The sequence below is a fragment of the Borostomias antarcticus genome, assembly GCF_949987555.1.
Source record: "Borostomias antarcticus genome assembly, chromosome: 16".
Lineage (NCBI taxonomy): Eukaryota > Metazoa > Chordata > Actinopteri > Stomiiformes > Stomiidae > Borostomias > Borostomias antarcticus.
In genome coordinates, this window is record NC_140249.1 from 400,061 (window position 1) to 417,689 (window position 17,629).

The window sequence follows — 17,629 nt, forward strand, 5'->3', positions numbered from 1 at the left end:
TGAGTCAGAAGCACGTAGCCTAGCCCCAAAAACAATGAGTCAGAAGCACGTAGCCTAGCCCAAAAAAACATTCGGAAGGAAGGCCAAAATACAGTATAAGCAGAATAGCGTTCTAATCAGGCTGTAATCTCCCTCAATCCCTCAGTAAATAAATAGGGTCACACAGGTTTACTGACAATAGTTTTACGGTGCATCCGGAAAGTATTCATATCCCTTCACTTTTTCCACATTTTGTTATTATTCCAAAATGGTTTTTTTTTATTCTTCAAAATTCTACACTCAATACCCAATAATGACAAAGTGATTTTTTTTTGCAAATATACTGAAAATAAAACTAAAATATCGCTGGTACATAAGTATTCACTTCCTTTGCTATGACACTTTGAACTTGCTTGAGTTGAGGTGCATCCTGTTTTCCCTGATAATCCTTGATGTTTCTACAACTTGATTGGAGTCCACCTGTGGTAAATTCAATTGATTGGACATGATTTGGAAAGGCACACACCTGTCTAAGGGTGTATTCACACAGACACTAGTTAGTGCGCACCAAACAAGCTTTGGGCCTGAGAGCGCTTCGTTTAGGCCTGTGTGAACACAGCAATCTCACTCAGGTGCACCAAAACAGCCGCACCGACACCCTCCAGAAGGGGTGGTCTCGGAGCGGCTTCAACCGAATTCTTGTGCGCACCAGTTATGGTGTGAAAGCGCACGACCTCAGACCGACGCACAACTACCTTGTGCATGCCACACCTACAAAGTTTTTCATGACGCTCTTGCATCCACCTCCAGAAAGATATTGACCAATGGCAGCACTGAGCCTTTTCATGTGACTTGTGGTGCTGTAAAGAAAGTACTGTGTGAAAGTGAACCACAGTAGCTGAGAAATGAAAATAATGTATCATTGTCGCTTTTGGTGCGCATCAATGGTGTGCAGGTGTGCACTAACATATGTGAATACGCCCTAAGGTCCCACAGTTGACAGTGCATGTCAGAGCACAAACCAAGTCATGAAGTCAAAGGAATTGTCTGTAAACCTCTGAGACAGGATTGTATCAAGGTACAGATCTAAGGAAGGGTACAAATGTGTGCAGCTTTGAAGGTCCCAACGAGCACAGTGGTCTCCTTCATAAATGGAATAAGTTTGGAACCACCAGGACTCTTCCTAGAGCTGGCCGCCCAGCCAAACTGAGCAGTCCGGGGAGAAGGGCCTTGGTCAGGGAGGTGACCAAGAACCTGATGGTCACTCTGATAGGGCTCATAGTTCCCTTGTGGAGATGGGAGAACCTTCCAGAAGATGACCATCTGAGCGCTCTGGACCTCAGACTGGGGCGAAGGTTCACCATCCAACAGGACAATGACCCTAAGCTCACAGCCGAGATAACAAAGGAGTGGCTTCGGGACAAGTCTGTGAATGTCCTTGAGTGGCCCAGCCAGAGCCCAGACTTGAACCCTATCTCTAGGGAGATCTGAATATGGCCGTGCACCGATGCTCCCCATCCAACCTGAGGAGCTTGAGAGGATCTGTAAAGAAGAATGTAAGAAACTGCCCAAAAATAGGAGAAGACAACTTGAGGCTGTAATTGCTGCCAAAGGTGCTTCAACAAAGTATTAAGTAAAGAGTATGAACACATATGCGCATGTGATATTTGAGTGTTTTATTTTTAATACATTTGCAAAGATTTCTCCAAAAACCTTTTTCACTTTGTCATTATGTATTGTGTGTAGAATTTTGAGGGGAAAATTAATTTAATCCATTTTGGAATAAGGCTGTATACATATAACATAACAAAATGTGGAAAAAGTGAAGGGATATGAATATTTTACGGATGCACTGGAATTTTACATCCTAAAAGAAACACTGAGAAACAGAATGGAACTCAGAATCGGGATCAGAATTCTGTGCTGCAACCGTAGCTTTCTTCTTTTTAAAGATTGGGCTCCATTCAAAAATACTTATTGATAAAGCCTTTTGGTACTGTCCAAGCGATTTCCAAAAATCCTTATAGGCACATTTCACTGTTCCTGGAACAGACAAATCAGAGGCCCATTACGATGCATATCTGATTCCCTTCATTGTCTACTGTGTGAGCTAAATTGTAGGCTGATATTGAGCCAATGTCTACCAGGATTGATCACTCTTAACATTCTGGGTTTCAGGGATTCGTCACAAAGAAATTCCATATCAAATCGTTATAGACAATTTAGCTAGCCTAACCTAACCTTGCATCTGTTAGTATCACTGTTACTGCTCAGCCCTTAAGGGACACAGGCTACAGACACAGTAATGTCCAACACACTCTCTTAACTGTCCTTCCTCTAGAACCACCAACCCTCTCTAGTTTAGAAACTACTCATCGTGTGCATGTTTCCTAGGCTTTGCTAATCATATGGTTACTGACTGCTGACGTACTGAAGCAGGTTTGAAGCAGGTTTGAAGCAGGTTTGCAGCAGGTTTGAAGCAGGTTTGAAGCAGGTTTGAAGCAGGTTTGCAGCAGGGGCAGCGCTGTAGCTTCCTCGTCAGAGGAGTGCAGGTCACTGCTGTAGCTCCTACAGAGATCTGACTGAACTGAGAGAGGCAGAGGGGTGTATGGGTGCCTGGCAGGGCTGGCCATGTGTTTACCCTGGGGGATTGAATGTCCCCACAGCCATAACAGAGCTGATTGGAGCTGAAGTGGGCTAGAACACACTGGTGTGGAGGGGCTAAGAAGGTTAAGAGGCGCATGTTGTGTACTTGTGTGTGTGGTGTGTGTGCATGTGTGTGTGTGTGTGTGTGTGTGTGTGTGCATGTGTGTGTGTGTGTGTGTGTGTGTGTGTGTGTGCATGTGTGTGTACACGCGTGCGTAAAGGATGCATATTTTGGCTAATTCTTCTGACCATTAGCTTACCCTCATTGGTTGGAGATTAATTGTTAACCGATAAAGCTTTGATTGATTGATTGATTGATTGATTGATTGATTGATTGATTGATTGATTGATAATCCTGAAATCAAATATAAAACATCAGGACATGACCCAGAGAAAATACTTCTGAAATGGGGTGCTTCATTGGAGATGAACTTCAATACAGTATCACACAATGTCCATGGCCCCACATGGTCCTCCCAGGTCCATAAGGAAGGAAGGAAGGATCAGAGGCAGGCTTGCCCACTGAGGAGACCTGGTACTATGGGAGATGACAGCGTGGATCCCATACCTGTATATTACATCCCAAACTTTATAGAAAGCGTCCACTGAAGAGTGAAGCGTACAGGAGATGAGATTCATGTGTTCATTGTTCATGCGTTCAGGATCAGATTAATGTGTTCATTATTCATGCGCTTCAGGATCAGATTGTGCTAGAGTCTTTTTGTCAGAGCAGCATCCGTGATCTAAACAGCAAGATATTCATCATGGTGGCAAAAGTCAATAAATTGACCAGCCTCTTGTGTTTGACATGATGACCATCCGGAAGACCAAGGAGGGGCACAGAGGTCTACTGGAACACCAGGAATAACAGTCTGTTCACATTACCAGACCAAGGGCTTTATAGCTTCACACATGACCAGAAGCAGTTGATATAATTGCCAGTCTCAGAGTCACACTGACAGTAGACTGGAGACGCATTGGCGTCCATTTCACAAGTTCAAAGACCACACCAACAACTGAGAAGGCTAGTCACAACAAATCTACGGTAATAGCCTAGGTCTAAAATGAGCGATTGGCCTGGCCTATATGAAATCCCAAGGCAGATGAGTGGTCTTAGCCCACTAGTGCATCTTGTTACGTGGAGCACAACTGACAAACAAAAACACTTGAAGGAATTGTCAACTAAAGGGTCTCCGACTGATGATTCGACTCTTCACTTCCACTTTCAGAGGGCAGCCTTAATTGTTATTTGTAAACTGTTTAACTGTTAACATCCCGAGTGTGTCAGTGTGACTCTGTACCCCTCCCTAGACAGGCTCTATACAGTCTATCTGCATTTGGCATGGCCAGAATTTAAACCCTGGTCACAAGCTTGTGTAAGCGCCAGTCATAATACCAAGGATAACATCTATATATAACATACAGTACCTTGAAGATAGCTCAGAGGGCACAGAGCAGGACACCGAGATAAGAGCCTCTGCTTGAATTAACACCTGAGACTGCAAGCTACTCCCAACAAACCTCCCATGGGAATGAACATCATTTATGGGAATTAACGGACTAGACTGGAATTCTCAATGTATTCCCTCTAATTACCAAACATTTCTAGTTTATTCCCATTAATTGCCATTCATTCCCGTTAGGAATTTTGTAACCCTATACCTATGCCATAACCCCAGAGAGAGAGATCTTTATCATGGTTATGGTCATAATCCCAGAGATAGATCTTTATCATGGTTATGGTCATAACCCCTGAGAGGGAGATCTTTATCGTGGTTATGGTCATAATCACAGAGAGGGAGATCTTTATCATGGTTATGGTCATAACCCCAGAGAGGGAGATCTTTATCATGGTTATGGTCATAACACCCGAGAGGGAGATCTTTATCGTGGTTATGGTCATAATCCCAGAGAGGGAGATCTTTATCGTGGTTATGGTCATAACACCAGAGAGAGATCTTTATCATGGTTATGGTCATAATCCCAGAGAGGGAGATCTTTATCGTGGTTATGGACATAACCCCAGAGAGAGAGATCTTTATCGTGGTTATGGTCATAATCCCAGAGAGGGAGATCTTTATCGTGGTTATGGTCATAATCCCAGAGAGGGAGATCTTTATCATGGTTATGGTCATAATCACAGAGAGGGAGATCTTTATCATGGTTATGGTCATAATCCCAGAGAGAGAGATCTTTATCATGGTTATGGTCATAACCCCAGAGAGGGAGATCTTTATCATGGTTATGGTCATAATCCCAGAGAGGGAGATCTTTATCATGGTTATGGTCATAATCCCAGAGAGGGAGATCTTTATCATGGTTATGGTCATAATCCCAGAGAGGGAGATCTTTATCGTGGTTATGGTCATAACACCCGAGAGAGAGCTTTATCATGGTTATGGTCATAACCCCAGGGAGATCTTTAGCGTGGTTATGGTCATAATCCCAGAGAGGGAGATCTTTATCGTGGTTATGGTCATAACCCCAGAGAGGGAGATCTTTATCGTGGTTATGGTCATAATCCCAGAGAGGGAGATCTTTATCGTGGTTATGGTCATAATCCCAGAGAGGGAGATCTTTATCATGGTTATGGTCATAATCCCAGAGAGAGAGATCTTTATCATGGTTATGGTCATGGCGGTGCTGCAGCAGAGTCACCCTGCACAGCTGTGCCATCACCTCCAGTGTGTTAATACATTTATACGTTTAATTTTTATTTAACCTTTATTTAACCAGACAAATCATTAAGAACTAATTCTTATTTACAGTGATGGCCTGGCAAAAAGCACAAGCTTCTTGAGGTGGGGGGGAAAGGCCATTGTCGTTAAATCTTTTTTATTTTTAATTATATACTTCACACCAGCTGGACTGGTCTACAGCGTGAACAGAGCAAGCAAGCTAGCTAGTGGCTAATATAAACTTTATATGTGACAGTCGGTGTATCGAACATGAATCACTCCGCTTTGATACATTGTGTCACGCGAGTTGAATACATCCACGATACCACGTCGTGCTACAGTGTATCAAAGAAGAAGAAGTCTGTGTTTGTCGTACAGCAGTACACTCCAACACACACATGCAGCGACACATGGGAACACACACACACGCATTGCATCAGGGTCGCCGGTGAAATGCCTCTCCACTGTTAACGCAAGCCGCTGTCCTTCCCCCAAGGGCAGCCGGGAGAGACAGTAGGCAGCGTGCCTGAACGCCTGGGGACCGACCAAGCGCTCCTGTCCGTCTTCATCAGGGACGACAGCGTGAGACATCTGCTCTTCTGCAGGGTTCTTGTATTGAGTTCTTTATGGGGGAAACCCGTTGCAAACACGGGGAGAACATGCAAACCAGAAAGGCCGGGGAGATACCCCACCGGGAGATACCCCCCCTCCCAAGTGCTACCAGCGTCCCAAGCGGGAATTGAACCCAGGGCCTTCTTGCTGTGAGGCACTGTGCCACCGAGTGGCAGCGGTGAAATGCATGCTACTTTACTGGTGATTCACCCGTTGGTGTATTTGTGGTTATTGGCACAGCTCCAAATGCCTCTTAGCCAATCACAATCCTCCTGTAACTAGTTGTTGTATAATGTGGCTTATATCAGAGACACGGTGGTTGAAAAAGCTCCAGGGTTGCACTTTTAATCTCCTCCCACTTAGAGGGGAAATTCCCACAGGGGGGAATAATCAGTAGCTCTCTCCCTCTCTCTCTCTCCCTCTCTCTCTCTCTCTCCCTCTCTCTCTCTCCCTCTCTCTCTCCCTCTTCCTCTCTCTCTCTCTCTCCCTCTCCCTCCCTCTCTCTCTCTCTCCCTCTCTCTCTCTCCCTCTCTCTCCCTCTCTCTCCCTTTCTCTCTCCCTCTCTCCTTCTCCCTCTCTCTCTCCCTCCCTCCCTCTCCCTCTCTCCCTCTCTCTCTCTCTCTCTCCCTCTCGCTTCCTCTCTCTCTCCCTCTCTACCTCTCTCTCTCCCTTTCGTTGAGTTATTGTGACGGGCAGATTACAGGAGGCCTAGAGCAGACCAAGAGGCTTTGCCCTTCCTCGCCCCCGAAGCCCTGTCGTTCAGTGACGGGTGTCAGGAGTGACGGGTGTCAGGTCAGGTGGCTCTTCTACTCCGCCCTGTGGCTTTTAACCTGTCAGCACTGCTGCAGCGCAGCTTTCCCTCCCCTCTGCACAGGGACTGCATGTCCCTTCTGTTCATAGCAGGGACTGAACCCCCAACAGGGTCCATCAACCGGGCCACCCAAGCAGGGAGCTTCTAGAACGGCGTATTCAGTCTGTGCTTGGTCAGCCTCTCCTCTGCTTCCCCTGTCCCTGCCTGTAGAGTAGTTGTGAACACGTTCGTGGTTTCCTGCCTGGACCCAGGGCCTAAGCCTGACCTTGTATGGCTGTGTCCCGGGGAGCTGGAGGAGAGAGGAGGGGCTGCTATAGAGAGAGAGGGCTAGGGAGAGAGAGAGCTGGAGGAGAGAGGAGAAGCTGGTATAGAGAGAGAGGGTTAGGGAGAGAGAGGGGAGGCTAGGGAGAGAGGAGGGAGGCTATGGAGAGAGAGGGGAGGCTAGGGAGAGAGGAGGGAGGCTATGGAGAGAGGAGAGGCTGGTATAGAGAGAGAGGGCTAGGGAGAGAGAGGGGAGGCTAGGGAGAGAGAGAGCAGAGGGGTTGGGGGTGATGGGGAGGAGACGGGGAAGGAGGGGCACAGGGAGCAGGAGGAGGCTGGGAAAGCGAGGGAGAGGACTGAGGAAGAGTCAGAAAGAGGGCAGAGAGAGAGGAGAGAGAGTGAGAGATAGATACACTGATACCAGCTGTACTAGCAGCCGGTTACAGACCCAGCAGCCCCAGAAACACACCGTCCTGTTGTCATGACAGCCTTTACAGCCTCAGTACAGCCTTCTTAAACCACAGGCTTTGGAGCAGACGCCTTTTTATTCACACACTTGATAAAGATGGAGAAAAAAAACTGTATAACAAAGTACACAAGTACTAAGGTATATGTTTCTCAAATGACATTTTGGCAATTTGGAAATTGGAATTGTAGCATGTCGAAATGACATTTTGAAATTGGAATTGTGACGTGTCGAAATATTATTTAGAGATGTGAAAACAAATATTGCAACTAGTCGGCGCTACTGATGAAATGTTAAAACAGCCCTAAGCGTCCACCACACACAGTACATGTGGAGGAGGAGGGGAGGGGGGGGAGTGGAGAGGAGGAGGAGGAGGAGGGGAGAGGAGGGGGGGGGGAGGGGAGAGGAGGAGGAGGAGGAGGGGAGGAGAGGAGGAGGAGGGGAGAGGAGGGGGAAGGGAGTGGAGAGGAGAAGGAGGAGGAGGGGAGAGGAGGGGGGGGGTGGAGAGAAGGAGGGGGAGAGGAGGAGGAGGAGGAGGGGAGAGGAGGAGGAGGAGGGGAGGAGAGGAGGAGGGGGGGAGAGGAGATGAGCCAAGCAAGCGGAGGGGGGGTGAGTTATTGGTGTGAGCGGGGTGCTAAAAGCTGTATCACACGATCAATCAATCAAACTTTATTTATATAGCACATTTCTAGCAGAACATATAGCAGAACTGAAACATCCTGACCTCTGAGCAAATCGATCGGGCAAAGCTCCTGGAAAATGTTGACGCACACGCACACACACACACACACACACACACACACACACACACACACACACACACACACACACACACACACACACACACAGCCTCTGTGCAGATACACACACACCTGCATTAGCAGGGATGAGGGCATGTGAGAGGAGGGAGGGTGGGAGGGGGCTGGGGAAGTGTTCAGGGAAGCCTCTCTCTCCTCACCCATCCTCTCTTCCTCCTCTATCTCTCCATCTATCTCTCCATCTATCTCTCCATCCTGCCGTGACCTTCGGCCCGCTGGAGCAGTCGCTCCTTTGATCATCACCCCTCAGACCAGCTTGTTATTATTACTGTGCCGACCAGCTTGTTATTATTACTGTGCCGCTGAGATCTGTGCTCATAAATGATATCAATTTATGATCACTATCGCTGAGCCACATAACATGCAGGCTGAAATTGCACTCTGTGATTGGTGACTGAACAGACACAGTTCTTGGTACTGCTACTACATTAAAGATAACAGTTACAATTCTAGCTACTACATTAAAGATAACAGTTACAATTCTTGGTACTACATTAAAGATAACAGTTACAATCCGTGGTACTCCTACTACATTAAAGATAACAGTTACAATTGAGGCGGGTGTGTGATAATGCAAGCATGGCACGGCGAACCAGGCGCTCTGAATCCCCCCCTCCCCCACGAGTAGAAGGACTTCAGGCGTGCTGAAACAGCGGCTCGTCCGATGATCGTAGGGTCGGTTCCAATGCTGACTTCTCCTGTCTACGTGTCAAAGTGTCTTTGGGCAAGACACTGAACCCGAATTGCATGGCAGCTGCCGCCATTGGTGTGTGAATGGGTGAATGGGTGAATGGGAGGCCATTGTAAAGCGCATAAGTTCAGTCCGTTTACCATTCACTTGGTATCCTGCAGTCTTCATGCAACAACTTGTAACACAGCCTCTTGTAGAAAGATCACGGTTCCAGTTTGACTGTAGATCTCACATGGGGCACGTTGTATCAGAAGAATTGTGTTTGTGTCTGCACTGGCTGGATGGGGGCCATTTTAACAATCGCAAAGACCCTGGTTGTGTTAGTCTGTGACAGTGTTGTGTTGTTGGAGTGAGTGATGCTCTAGTGGAAGAGATGCTCTGGTCTGAGTCGACGGTCACGGTCAGCTCAAGTGACCACTTCACCCCGAGGTCCCCCATAATGACATGAATGGGATTGGATGGGCTTGGTGGTAGTGTAGGGTGTGTGTGTGTGTGTGTGTGTGCGTGCGGGTGTGTGTGTGTGCGCGTGTGCGTGCGTGTGTGCGTGCGTGTGTGTGTGTGTGTTTGTCTGTGTGTGTGTGTGTGGGTGTGTGTGTGTGACTTCATCAAACATACATGGACAGGGCTCTGTAGTTTTGATCTGCGGTTCAATATTAATGGTTTGGCCCCTTGTGAACTAAACAGGTCTAGACTCACACACACACACACACACACACACAGGCTTGATGACATTAAGGGTAGTACCACAAATCCTCCTCTTCACCTTTAACTGAACAGTAGTTAGTCTTGTGTCCTGTCTCTCCCGCTCGATAAAATGTGATCTCCATCTTTGTCCCCTCTGGAGACACGGTCCCCCTTCACACAGACTCATAGTCGGAGGTCGGAGGTCGGACGTCGGGGGGGATGTGGCACCAAATTGGTTGACAATAAATGGTCACGCAAATGAACACACGACTGAAATGGATCATGTTATATCATGTTAGCATGTGTGAAATTAGAATGGACCAGAAAAAGACAATCAGGGCTCCAAGGCCTTGAGATGTGTGTGTGTGTGTGTGTGTGTGTGTGTGTGTGTGTGTGTGTGTGTGTGTGTGTGTGTGTGTGTGTGTGTGTGTGTGTGTGCGTGTGTGTGTGTGTGTCTGTGTAAGAGGAGGAGGAGGTAGGGCGAGGAGGAGGAGGAGGAGGTAGGGCGAGGAGGAGGGGGAGGAGGTAGGGCGAGGAGGAGGAGGTAGGGAGAGGAGGAGGAGGAGTTAGGGAGAGGAGGAGGAGGTAAGGAGAGGAGGAGGAGGTAGGGAGAGGAGGAGGAGGAGGAGGTAGGGAGAGGAGGGGGAGGTAGGGCGAGGAGGAGGAGGAGGAAGGGAGAGGAGGAGGAGGTGGTAGGGAGAGGAGGAGGAGGAGGTAGGGAGAGGAGGAGGAGGAGGTAGGGAGAGGAGGAGGAGGTAGGGCGAGGAGGAGGAGGTAGGGAGAGGAGGAGGAGGAGGAGGTAGGGAGAGGAGGGGGAGGTAGGGCGAGGAGGAGGAGGTAGGGAGAGGAGGAGGAGGTAGGGAGAGGAGGAGGTAGGGAGAGGAGGAGGAGGTAGGGAGAGGAGGAGGAGTTAGGGAGAGGAGGAGGAGGTAAGGAGAGGAGGAGGAGGTAGGGAGAGGAGGAGGAGGAGGAGGTAGGGCGAGGAGGAGGAGGTAGGGAGAGGAGGAGGAGTTAGGGAGAGGAGGAGGAGGTAAGGAGAGGAGGAGGAGGTAGGGAGAGGAGGAGGAGGAGGTAGGGCGAGGAGGAGGAGGTAGGGCGAGGAGGAGGAGGTAGGGCGAGGAGGAGGAGGTAGGGAGAGGAGGGGGAGGTAGGGAGAGGAGGAGGAGGAGGTAGGGCGAGGAGGAGGAGGTAGGGAGAGGAGGAGGAGGTAGGGAGAGGAGGAGGAGGAGGAGGTAGGGAGAGGACATGCCCCAAGCGAGGGGGAGGGGGGTGAGACACATGAGAAGGATGTGAGCAGGGTGCTAAAAGCTGTATCACACATTCAAACTTTATAGCACATGGAAAAGTGGCTGAGCCACTTTCTGTGGATGGCGGCTGAGGTAAAAAAAAAAAAAAAGGGTGTGCTATTTTGGTGTCCAGTACTGAGAGAAACTTCCTGTCACCAGTAGGTGGCACTCTAAGCATGACTCAATACCGACACATAGATGTGTTCAGGACGGTACCTTGATGAAGCGTGAGAACTGTTGTGTAAATCGGACAATGTATGTAGGAGTTATGATGACTTCCTGCTTGACCTGTAGGCGGCGCTATAAGTATGACTCAATACTGACCTACAGATGTGTTCAGGACGCGACCTTCATCAACCCAATAACCCATAATCTACTGGTGACAGGAAATTTCTCTCAGTACTGTACACCGAAATAGCACACCCTTTTACGGCGCCGCACCCCGACACGCATGGGGTGCGAGGGCCCGCTCACTGCTGCTAGCAGCCCTAGTTATTATTATTATTCTGCCATGGAAGTCTATGGCAGCACCTTTAACCACTTTTTATGAAACTTGGCAGAATGGTAGAGGATCATACGAAGAGGCCATGGAACAAAACTTACCTCGATTGGCCAAAGGGGGGCGCAATAGCCGATTGAAATTGCAAACTTTGGGCATATCTCATGCCGTTTGACCTAGAGTCATGAAACTTTGCACACCTGCCTCTCTTCACGAGGAATCCCAAAACTTCTGTTTTTTCCGGCATTTTGAATTTTTTGAAAAACTCTTAACTCCTTGATCCCAGTATGTAACCTGACCTTCCTCTTACCATCAATCTCTCTCCTTCTCATCCCTCTGTCTGGTCAGTATGGGGAGGAGGAGGTGTGCTCCGACCGCCTGGACGCCGACTTCCCCGACATCGACCTCTCTCAGCTGGACGCCAGCGACTTTGACAGCGTCAACTGCCTCAGCGAGCTCCACTGGTACAACGAGCAGTCAGGCGTCTCGCCCGCCTCCATCCACTACAGCTCAGGAGACGAGCTCTTTGAGGTGAGGCTCCCTTATTGGATAATACTAACTGGTTAGCTTACAAACTTGGATGCTACAAGCTAAATGTTATAGAGTGGTGGGTCAATTCAATTTAGAACGTGAAATATTGACTAACCACAGCAGACGAGGGTATAAATACAGATCCTGTTGGATGTAACGTTACTTGATCTCCAGTTGAATAACGTCATGTCAACAGCGTCCAACATCCATTCCAATTGCGCAAGTTTTCTCCCAGGATCTCCTCATACAGCGTTTTTTCATACAGCCCAGATATCTCCAAAGCTGCTGCTGCTAATCACTTGTTAACAAAATCTCTGATCAGCTGTAGTTTGGATATTTTTGCGGTTTAAAATTAGGATAGAGGACACTACTAGTTTCCCCTCAAGCAGAAACGAAACTTATGTCCAGTAATCCAAATCCAGGAATTCCAAAATAAAGGTCACGGAAAACAATTACACAACAAAAAACTCAACTTTTTTTTTTTTTACTCACTTGGCATTGGTCCGAATTGTATACTGTATACTGAAGTATGAAGTCTACTGAATCTGATATATACAGAATAATATTTGGAGGGCCTATTCATCATCATTCAGAGAAATTGTTGTTTCAAAACGCTCCAAAAAGCATCATTTGCATATTAAAATTACTAAAAATGCCTTCCGGGGGAGGGAGAAAGAGTGTGTTGGGAGGGGGAGGGGGAGGAGGAGAGAGAGTGTGTTGGGGTGAGTAGGGGGAGGGGGATAGAGAGTGTGTTGGGGTGGGGAGGGGGAGGGGGATAGAGAGTGTGTTGAGGTGGGGAGGGGGAGTGTGTTGGGGTGAGTAGGGGGAGGGGGATAGAGAGTGTGTTGAGGTGGGGAGGGGGAGTGTGTTGGGGTGAGTAGGGGGAGGGGGATAGAGAGTGTGTTGGGGTGGGGAGGGGGAGGGGGAGTGTGCTCCCTCAAGGCCTCTCTGGCTTCTAGCCCCTCGCAGGTGGACCATGCGCTGGTCAAAGTGGTCAGTGTCATGCTCCAAGTCAAAGTATCATGCTCTGAGTTGATCTCTCCATACCGCCCCCTGCAGATAGAAGAGGAGAATGCGGCGCTGCTGGCCGCGTTGACAGACAGTCTGGACGGCATGGTGGAGAACGGGGTCGGGGGGCTGTCCGTGTTCCCCTCCCTGGGAGAGGAGCCTGGGGAAGAGGACGAGGAGGAAGACCGACCCCTGGACACGCAGCCCTTCCCAGAATGCCTCAGTGCAGAAGCTGAAGACCTGTCTCTAGTAAGGAAAGTGGATCACACACTATGGTCCTCATTTTATGTCTATTTTCCTCTCTACTCACTTCCACGTCCCTCCGTTTCTAGGGATGGTATTCATGCACTACTGTAGCCAGGTCAAGGTCAAGGTCAAGTCCTGAGTTGATGCAGGAAACCTTGTGTCTGATTCCTCCGGGCGTGTGGGTCTGTTTACCCAGACGCCTCCCTGTGACCCCGCCCCCTCCCCTTTCACACCGTGCTGTGAGAGGCCTCCATGCTTCCATCCTCCAATCACTTTCACAATCACTTCCAAGAAAAGGTTTTTCTCTCAAATGTTGTTCCCATCTACTCACGCCTGCATATTATAGCAGCAGAAGATTGATGTGTGTTTTAGAAGGCAAACAGTATTGCATCACATCATAGGCATAGAAAAGCACACACTTGCTCAAAATGACACTCTTAACAAGATCCCCAAATCACAGAGAAGCGTCTGGCTGCAGGGAACGAGGAGCTCCTCAATCCACAGGAAGCTCACCAGCGGAGGTTTTTCTTTGTGTCATTTTTGCTTGAACTTCTCCATTGCGGATGCGCCACGCTCATTTTTTGGGAAATGGGACAATAATCGCCTCCAAACTGTTATGGTTCCATTTTGTAGGTCGAGAGGAATCCAATGACGTCCACCTGTCAACATTTGGTAGACTTTACTGAACGGCAGATGGACCAGAAGACGACCAGATATCATTGAAAAGCTGTACATTCTGTACATACTGTTTGTTTTTTTACTTCCTTATTCCTACAGTAAACTAGAATGCTAATGGCAGGCTATCTGTAGCTAGCTAGCTGGTAGCATTGTAAGCCGCCCCTTGCTATGGGGTTGACTGTAGCACTGGGCGGTAGCGTTCAAGTCATGTTACCGGCACAGCACCTGGTGTGAACCAAACCAGTTCACAGGCCATTCCGCTCGGAAGTGCATGCTTATTGTTACAGCTAGTGCCCCACGCTGCATCCTAGAAGAACGCTACGGTGTGTGGCCTGCTCAGGACTAACTGGTAGAGAGCCATCATTTCACTATTGGGAACTACAGCAACCCTATAGAGGATTTACATCTATGGAGCTGTGCAGGTTTCTCTGAATCCACCCCCGATCTAGTGTGTCCTTCTGGAAGTGCCCCTCGCTCCACTACTCATTCACTGTGAATGAGGCTCGCTCTGCTGGCTGTAGCTGGTACTGCAGGCAACCAACCAGCCAAGCTCAGGCCTGCTGCAGTGAAGGAGCAAAGAACAAGGCTGTCTTTGAGCGGTGGAGGCCTGGAAACGGGCCAGTAGGCTCTCATGACCGCCCACCCAGAGCCAAAGCTTTTTGGAACTCCTCAGTGCCTCCTTCAATTTCCTCAATGAACACAGGGAGCCACCATCCAAACCATTCAACGTCATGCCAAGGTGGCACATGCAGACTTAAGTAACTCAAGTAGCACTGTATTGCTCACACCTATTTCATCATCTATTTCTGCTTTCAGGGCTAGAAAACATTATAGGTGGTAATCTTTTTTAGTAGCCTGGTTGGTTGGTTGGGTAGGTTTAGTAGTCTGACCTCTGGAATGTTCTGGAAGTCACTCAGAGCTACAGGAACAGGGTGAGACAGAACACAGAACAGTCACCTTCATCTTGGCGTCTGTCCACTTCATACTGATGGCCGCTAGACAACAACAAGGTCAGAGTGAGTGAATTCTCCTGCTTCTAAAGTCAACATCCAGCCATCCAGCAGAGCAAGGGAACAAACAGCTGTTATACTCTGATCCTCTAGTTGTTTAAGAACACACTCATAAAACATACTAAGAACACGCTACCTCAGTCACACACACAACGTCAGGCTGACCCAAGAGAGCGTAGTCCACCTCCAGCACCAGGAGTGTCTCTCCCTCTCTGGGTTCACCTGGTAGTCTGGGCCATCCTCACCAGGTTCTCCTCTCTGGGTTCACCTGGTAGTCTGGGCCGTCCTCACCAGGTTCTCCTCTCTGGGTTCACCTGGTAGTCTGGGCCGTCCTCACCAGGTTCTCCTCTCTGGGTTCACCTGGTAGTCTGGGCCGTCCTCACCTGGTTCTCCTCTCTGGGTTCACCTGGTAGTCTGGGCCATCCTCACCTGGTTCTCCTCTCTGGGTTCACCTGGTAGTCTGGGCCGTCCTCACCAGGTTCTCCTCTCTGGGTTCACCTGGTAGTCTGGGCCGTCCTCACCTGGTTCTCCTCTCTGGGTTCACCTGGTAGTCTGGGCCATCCTCACCTGGTTCTCCTCTCTGGGTTCACCTGGTAGTCTGGGCCGTCCTCACCAGGTTCTCCTCTCTGGGTTCACCTGGTAGTCTGGGCCGTCCTCACCAGGTTCTCCTCTCTGGGTTCACCTGGTAGTCTGGACCATCCTCACCAGGTTCTCCTCTCTGGGTTCACCTGGTAGTCTGGGCCGTCCTCACCAGGTTCTCCTCTCTGGGTTCACCTGGTAGTCTGGGCCGTCCTCACCAGGTTCTCCTCTCTGGGTTCACCTGGTAGTCTGGGCCGTCCTCACCAGGTTCTCCTCTCTGGGTTCACCTGGTAGTCTGGGCCATCCTCACCAGGTTCTCCTCTCTGGGTTCACCTGCTCTGTGATCCAGGGTCTGGTCTTGCTCTCGCCCAGAGTGCTTTCTTGGTTGGAATTCCAACCAGGCCAATCGGCGCCCTTTGAATGCGATGTCCAATTCTGTGATTGGTTAGGGGATGAACTAATCACTGAGGACTCCCTCTTCAGCAACGCCCATCTGGGAAAACGGATGCAATGGGAGCCTGTTCAGACTGAATAATGAAGGGAAACAAAATGGCAGCTCAGTCTGAGTGTCAGGCTAGGATTCCCTGGGACACAAACATACATACTGGTTCATTCATGCTCCTACGCCATCTCAGTGGAGTAGGCCGGTAGGAGGGTTAGTAGGCCGGTAGTAGGGTTAGTAGGCCGGTAGGAGGGTTAGTAGGCCGGTAGTAGGGTTAGTAGGCCGGTAGGAGGGTTAGTAGGCCGGTAGTAGGGTTAGTAGGCCGGTAGTAGGGTTAGTAGGCCGGTAGGAGGGTTAGTAGGCCGGTAGGAGGGTTAGTAGGCCGGTAGGAGGGTTAGTAGGACAAAAATGTCTCTTCTGATGGTGAAGGTTGTCCCTGGACTAAGACCTTCAAATGCTAGAAAAGGAGAAACATTAGAAAAATGACTAAATAGTTATTCGGAGAGTGGCAGTGAACCATTGGGATAGTGTTCTGTTTTTGCTCATTTCACTGACCGTTCCAGAGTTGAGCTAGATGCAGTTTTCATGCAGGCTCTTACTGGGCTACAATGGAAGTCAATGGGACACGTAAATATGTAAATGTGTTGGAAAAACTACAGTATGATGAACATAGTTTTCAAAGACTGGAAGCATGGGGTGTAATCTTGCTGGTTTCAATATGTACTCCTGTGAAATGTATCACAATCCAAATATTTTTATGTGTTTGGCATGGCTTGGACATAAGCATTCCCCTGGCGCTCCTTTTCACTGCTCCCACAGAGGACTGTGTGGAAGTCATGCCAAACACCTAAAAATATTCAGATTGTGATACATTTCACAGCAGAGCAAACTGAGACTGGTCAGATTACACCCTGTGCTTCCCGTCTCAGAAAAGCACATTCATCATAGTGTTTTAACGCATTCACTGGTGCCCCATTGACTTCCATTGTAGCCAAGTGAGAGCCTGCAGAAAAACTGCAGCTAGTTCAATACTGGAACGATCAGTAAAATAATGGTACAGGTATCAGGTTTGTGGTAGACTGACCACAAATAGGACTTAATGTCCAAAATAGCACACTACCCCTTAAATGCACTTAAAGTTGTTCATGAATGCTTACTTGATTAATGTTCTGTCATTGTAAAGTGTTGCCAGCGCTTCTTCAGGAGATGCATTGCACACATACCTCACATGCCTCTTAACCCCCCACAGCTGAAGAAGCTTCTGCTGACCCCCCCTAATGTCCCGACGGGCATCGACACACACAAAGAGGGCGGTGGGCATCGCCATGGCAACAGGAGCGTGCACCTCACCCCCGCCAGACCGCAGGTCAAGGTGAGTAACAGAGGAGGCTCTGAATGAACTGAACTCTGATAGCAGAATGACTCCTTCATTTGACTGCAATGAAAATATAATGCAAGAACAAAATAATTCAAGGATGTTTATTTGTCATGCTTAAAAAAACACTTGAGTCAAATGATTTGACTTGTACAGTACTACAGTACTTATTTCCTTGCTACTGAAAGGGATATGGCAACACTTAATATATCATTTAGTTCCGTTTGCTCATAGCATTTTTCACCGCTTAGCAGTGCTAATGAGCTCTAATGACAACACTAGCATATCTCTGTAAAGTCATGTAAATTATACAAATAACTTCAACACTG

General features: G+C 48.6%; 1 protein-coding gene across 1 annotated transcript in view; it reads left to right on the plus strand.

Annotated features, from left to right (window-relative positions):
• Positions 1 to 17,629, plus strand: part of ppargc1b (peroxisome proliferator-activated receptor gamma, coactivator 1 beta) — a gene marked incomplete at both ends in the record, with an annotated part of 62,097 nt that overhangs the window by 36,229 nt on the left and 8,239 nt on the right. Inside the window, 3 exon segments of the mRNA XM_084451000.1 lie at positions 11,780 to 11,962; positions 13,022 to 13,219; positions 17,175 to 17,297. Coding sequence (XP_084307126.1) covers positions 11,780 to 11,962; positions 13,022 to 13,219; positions 17,175 to 17,297 — 504 coding nt within the window.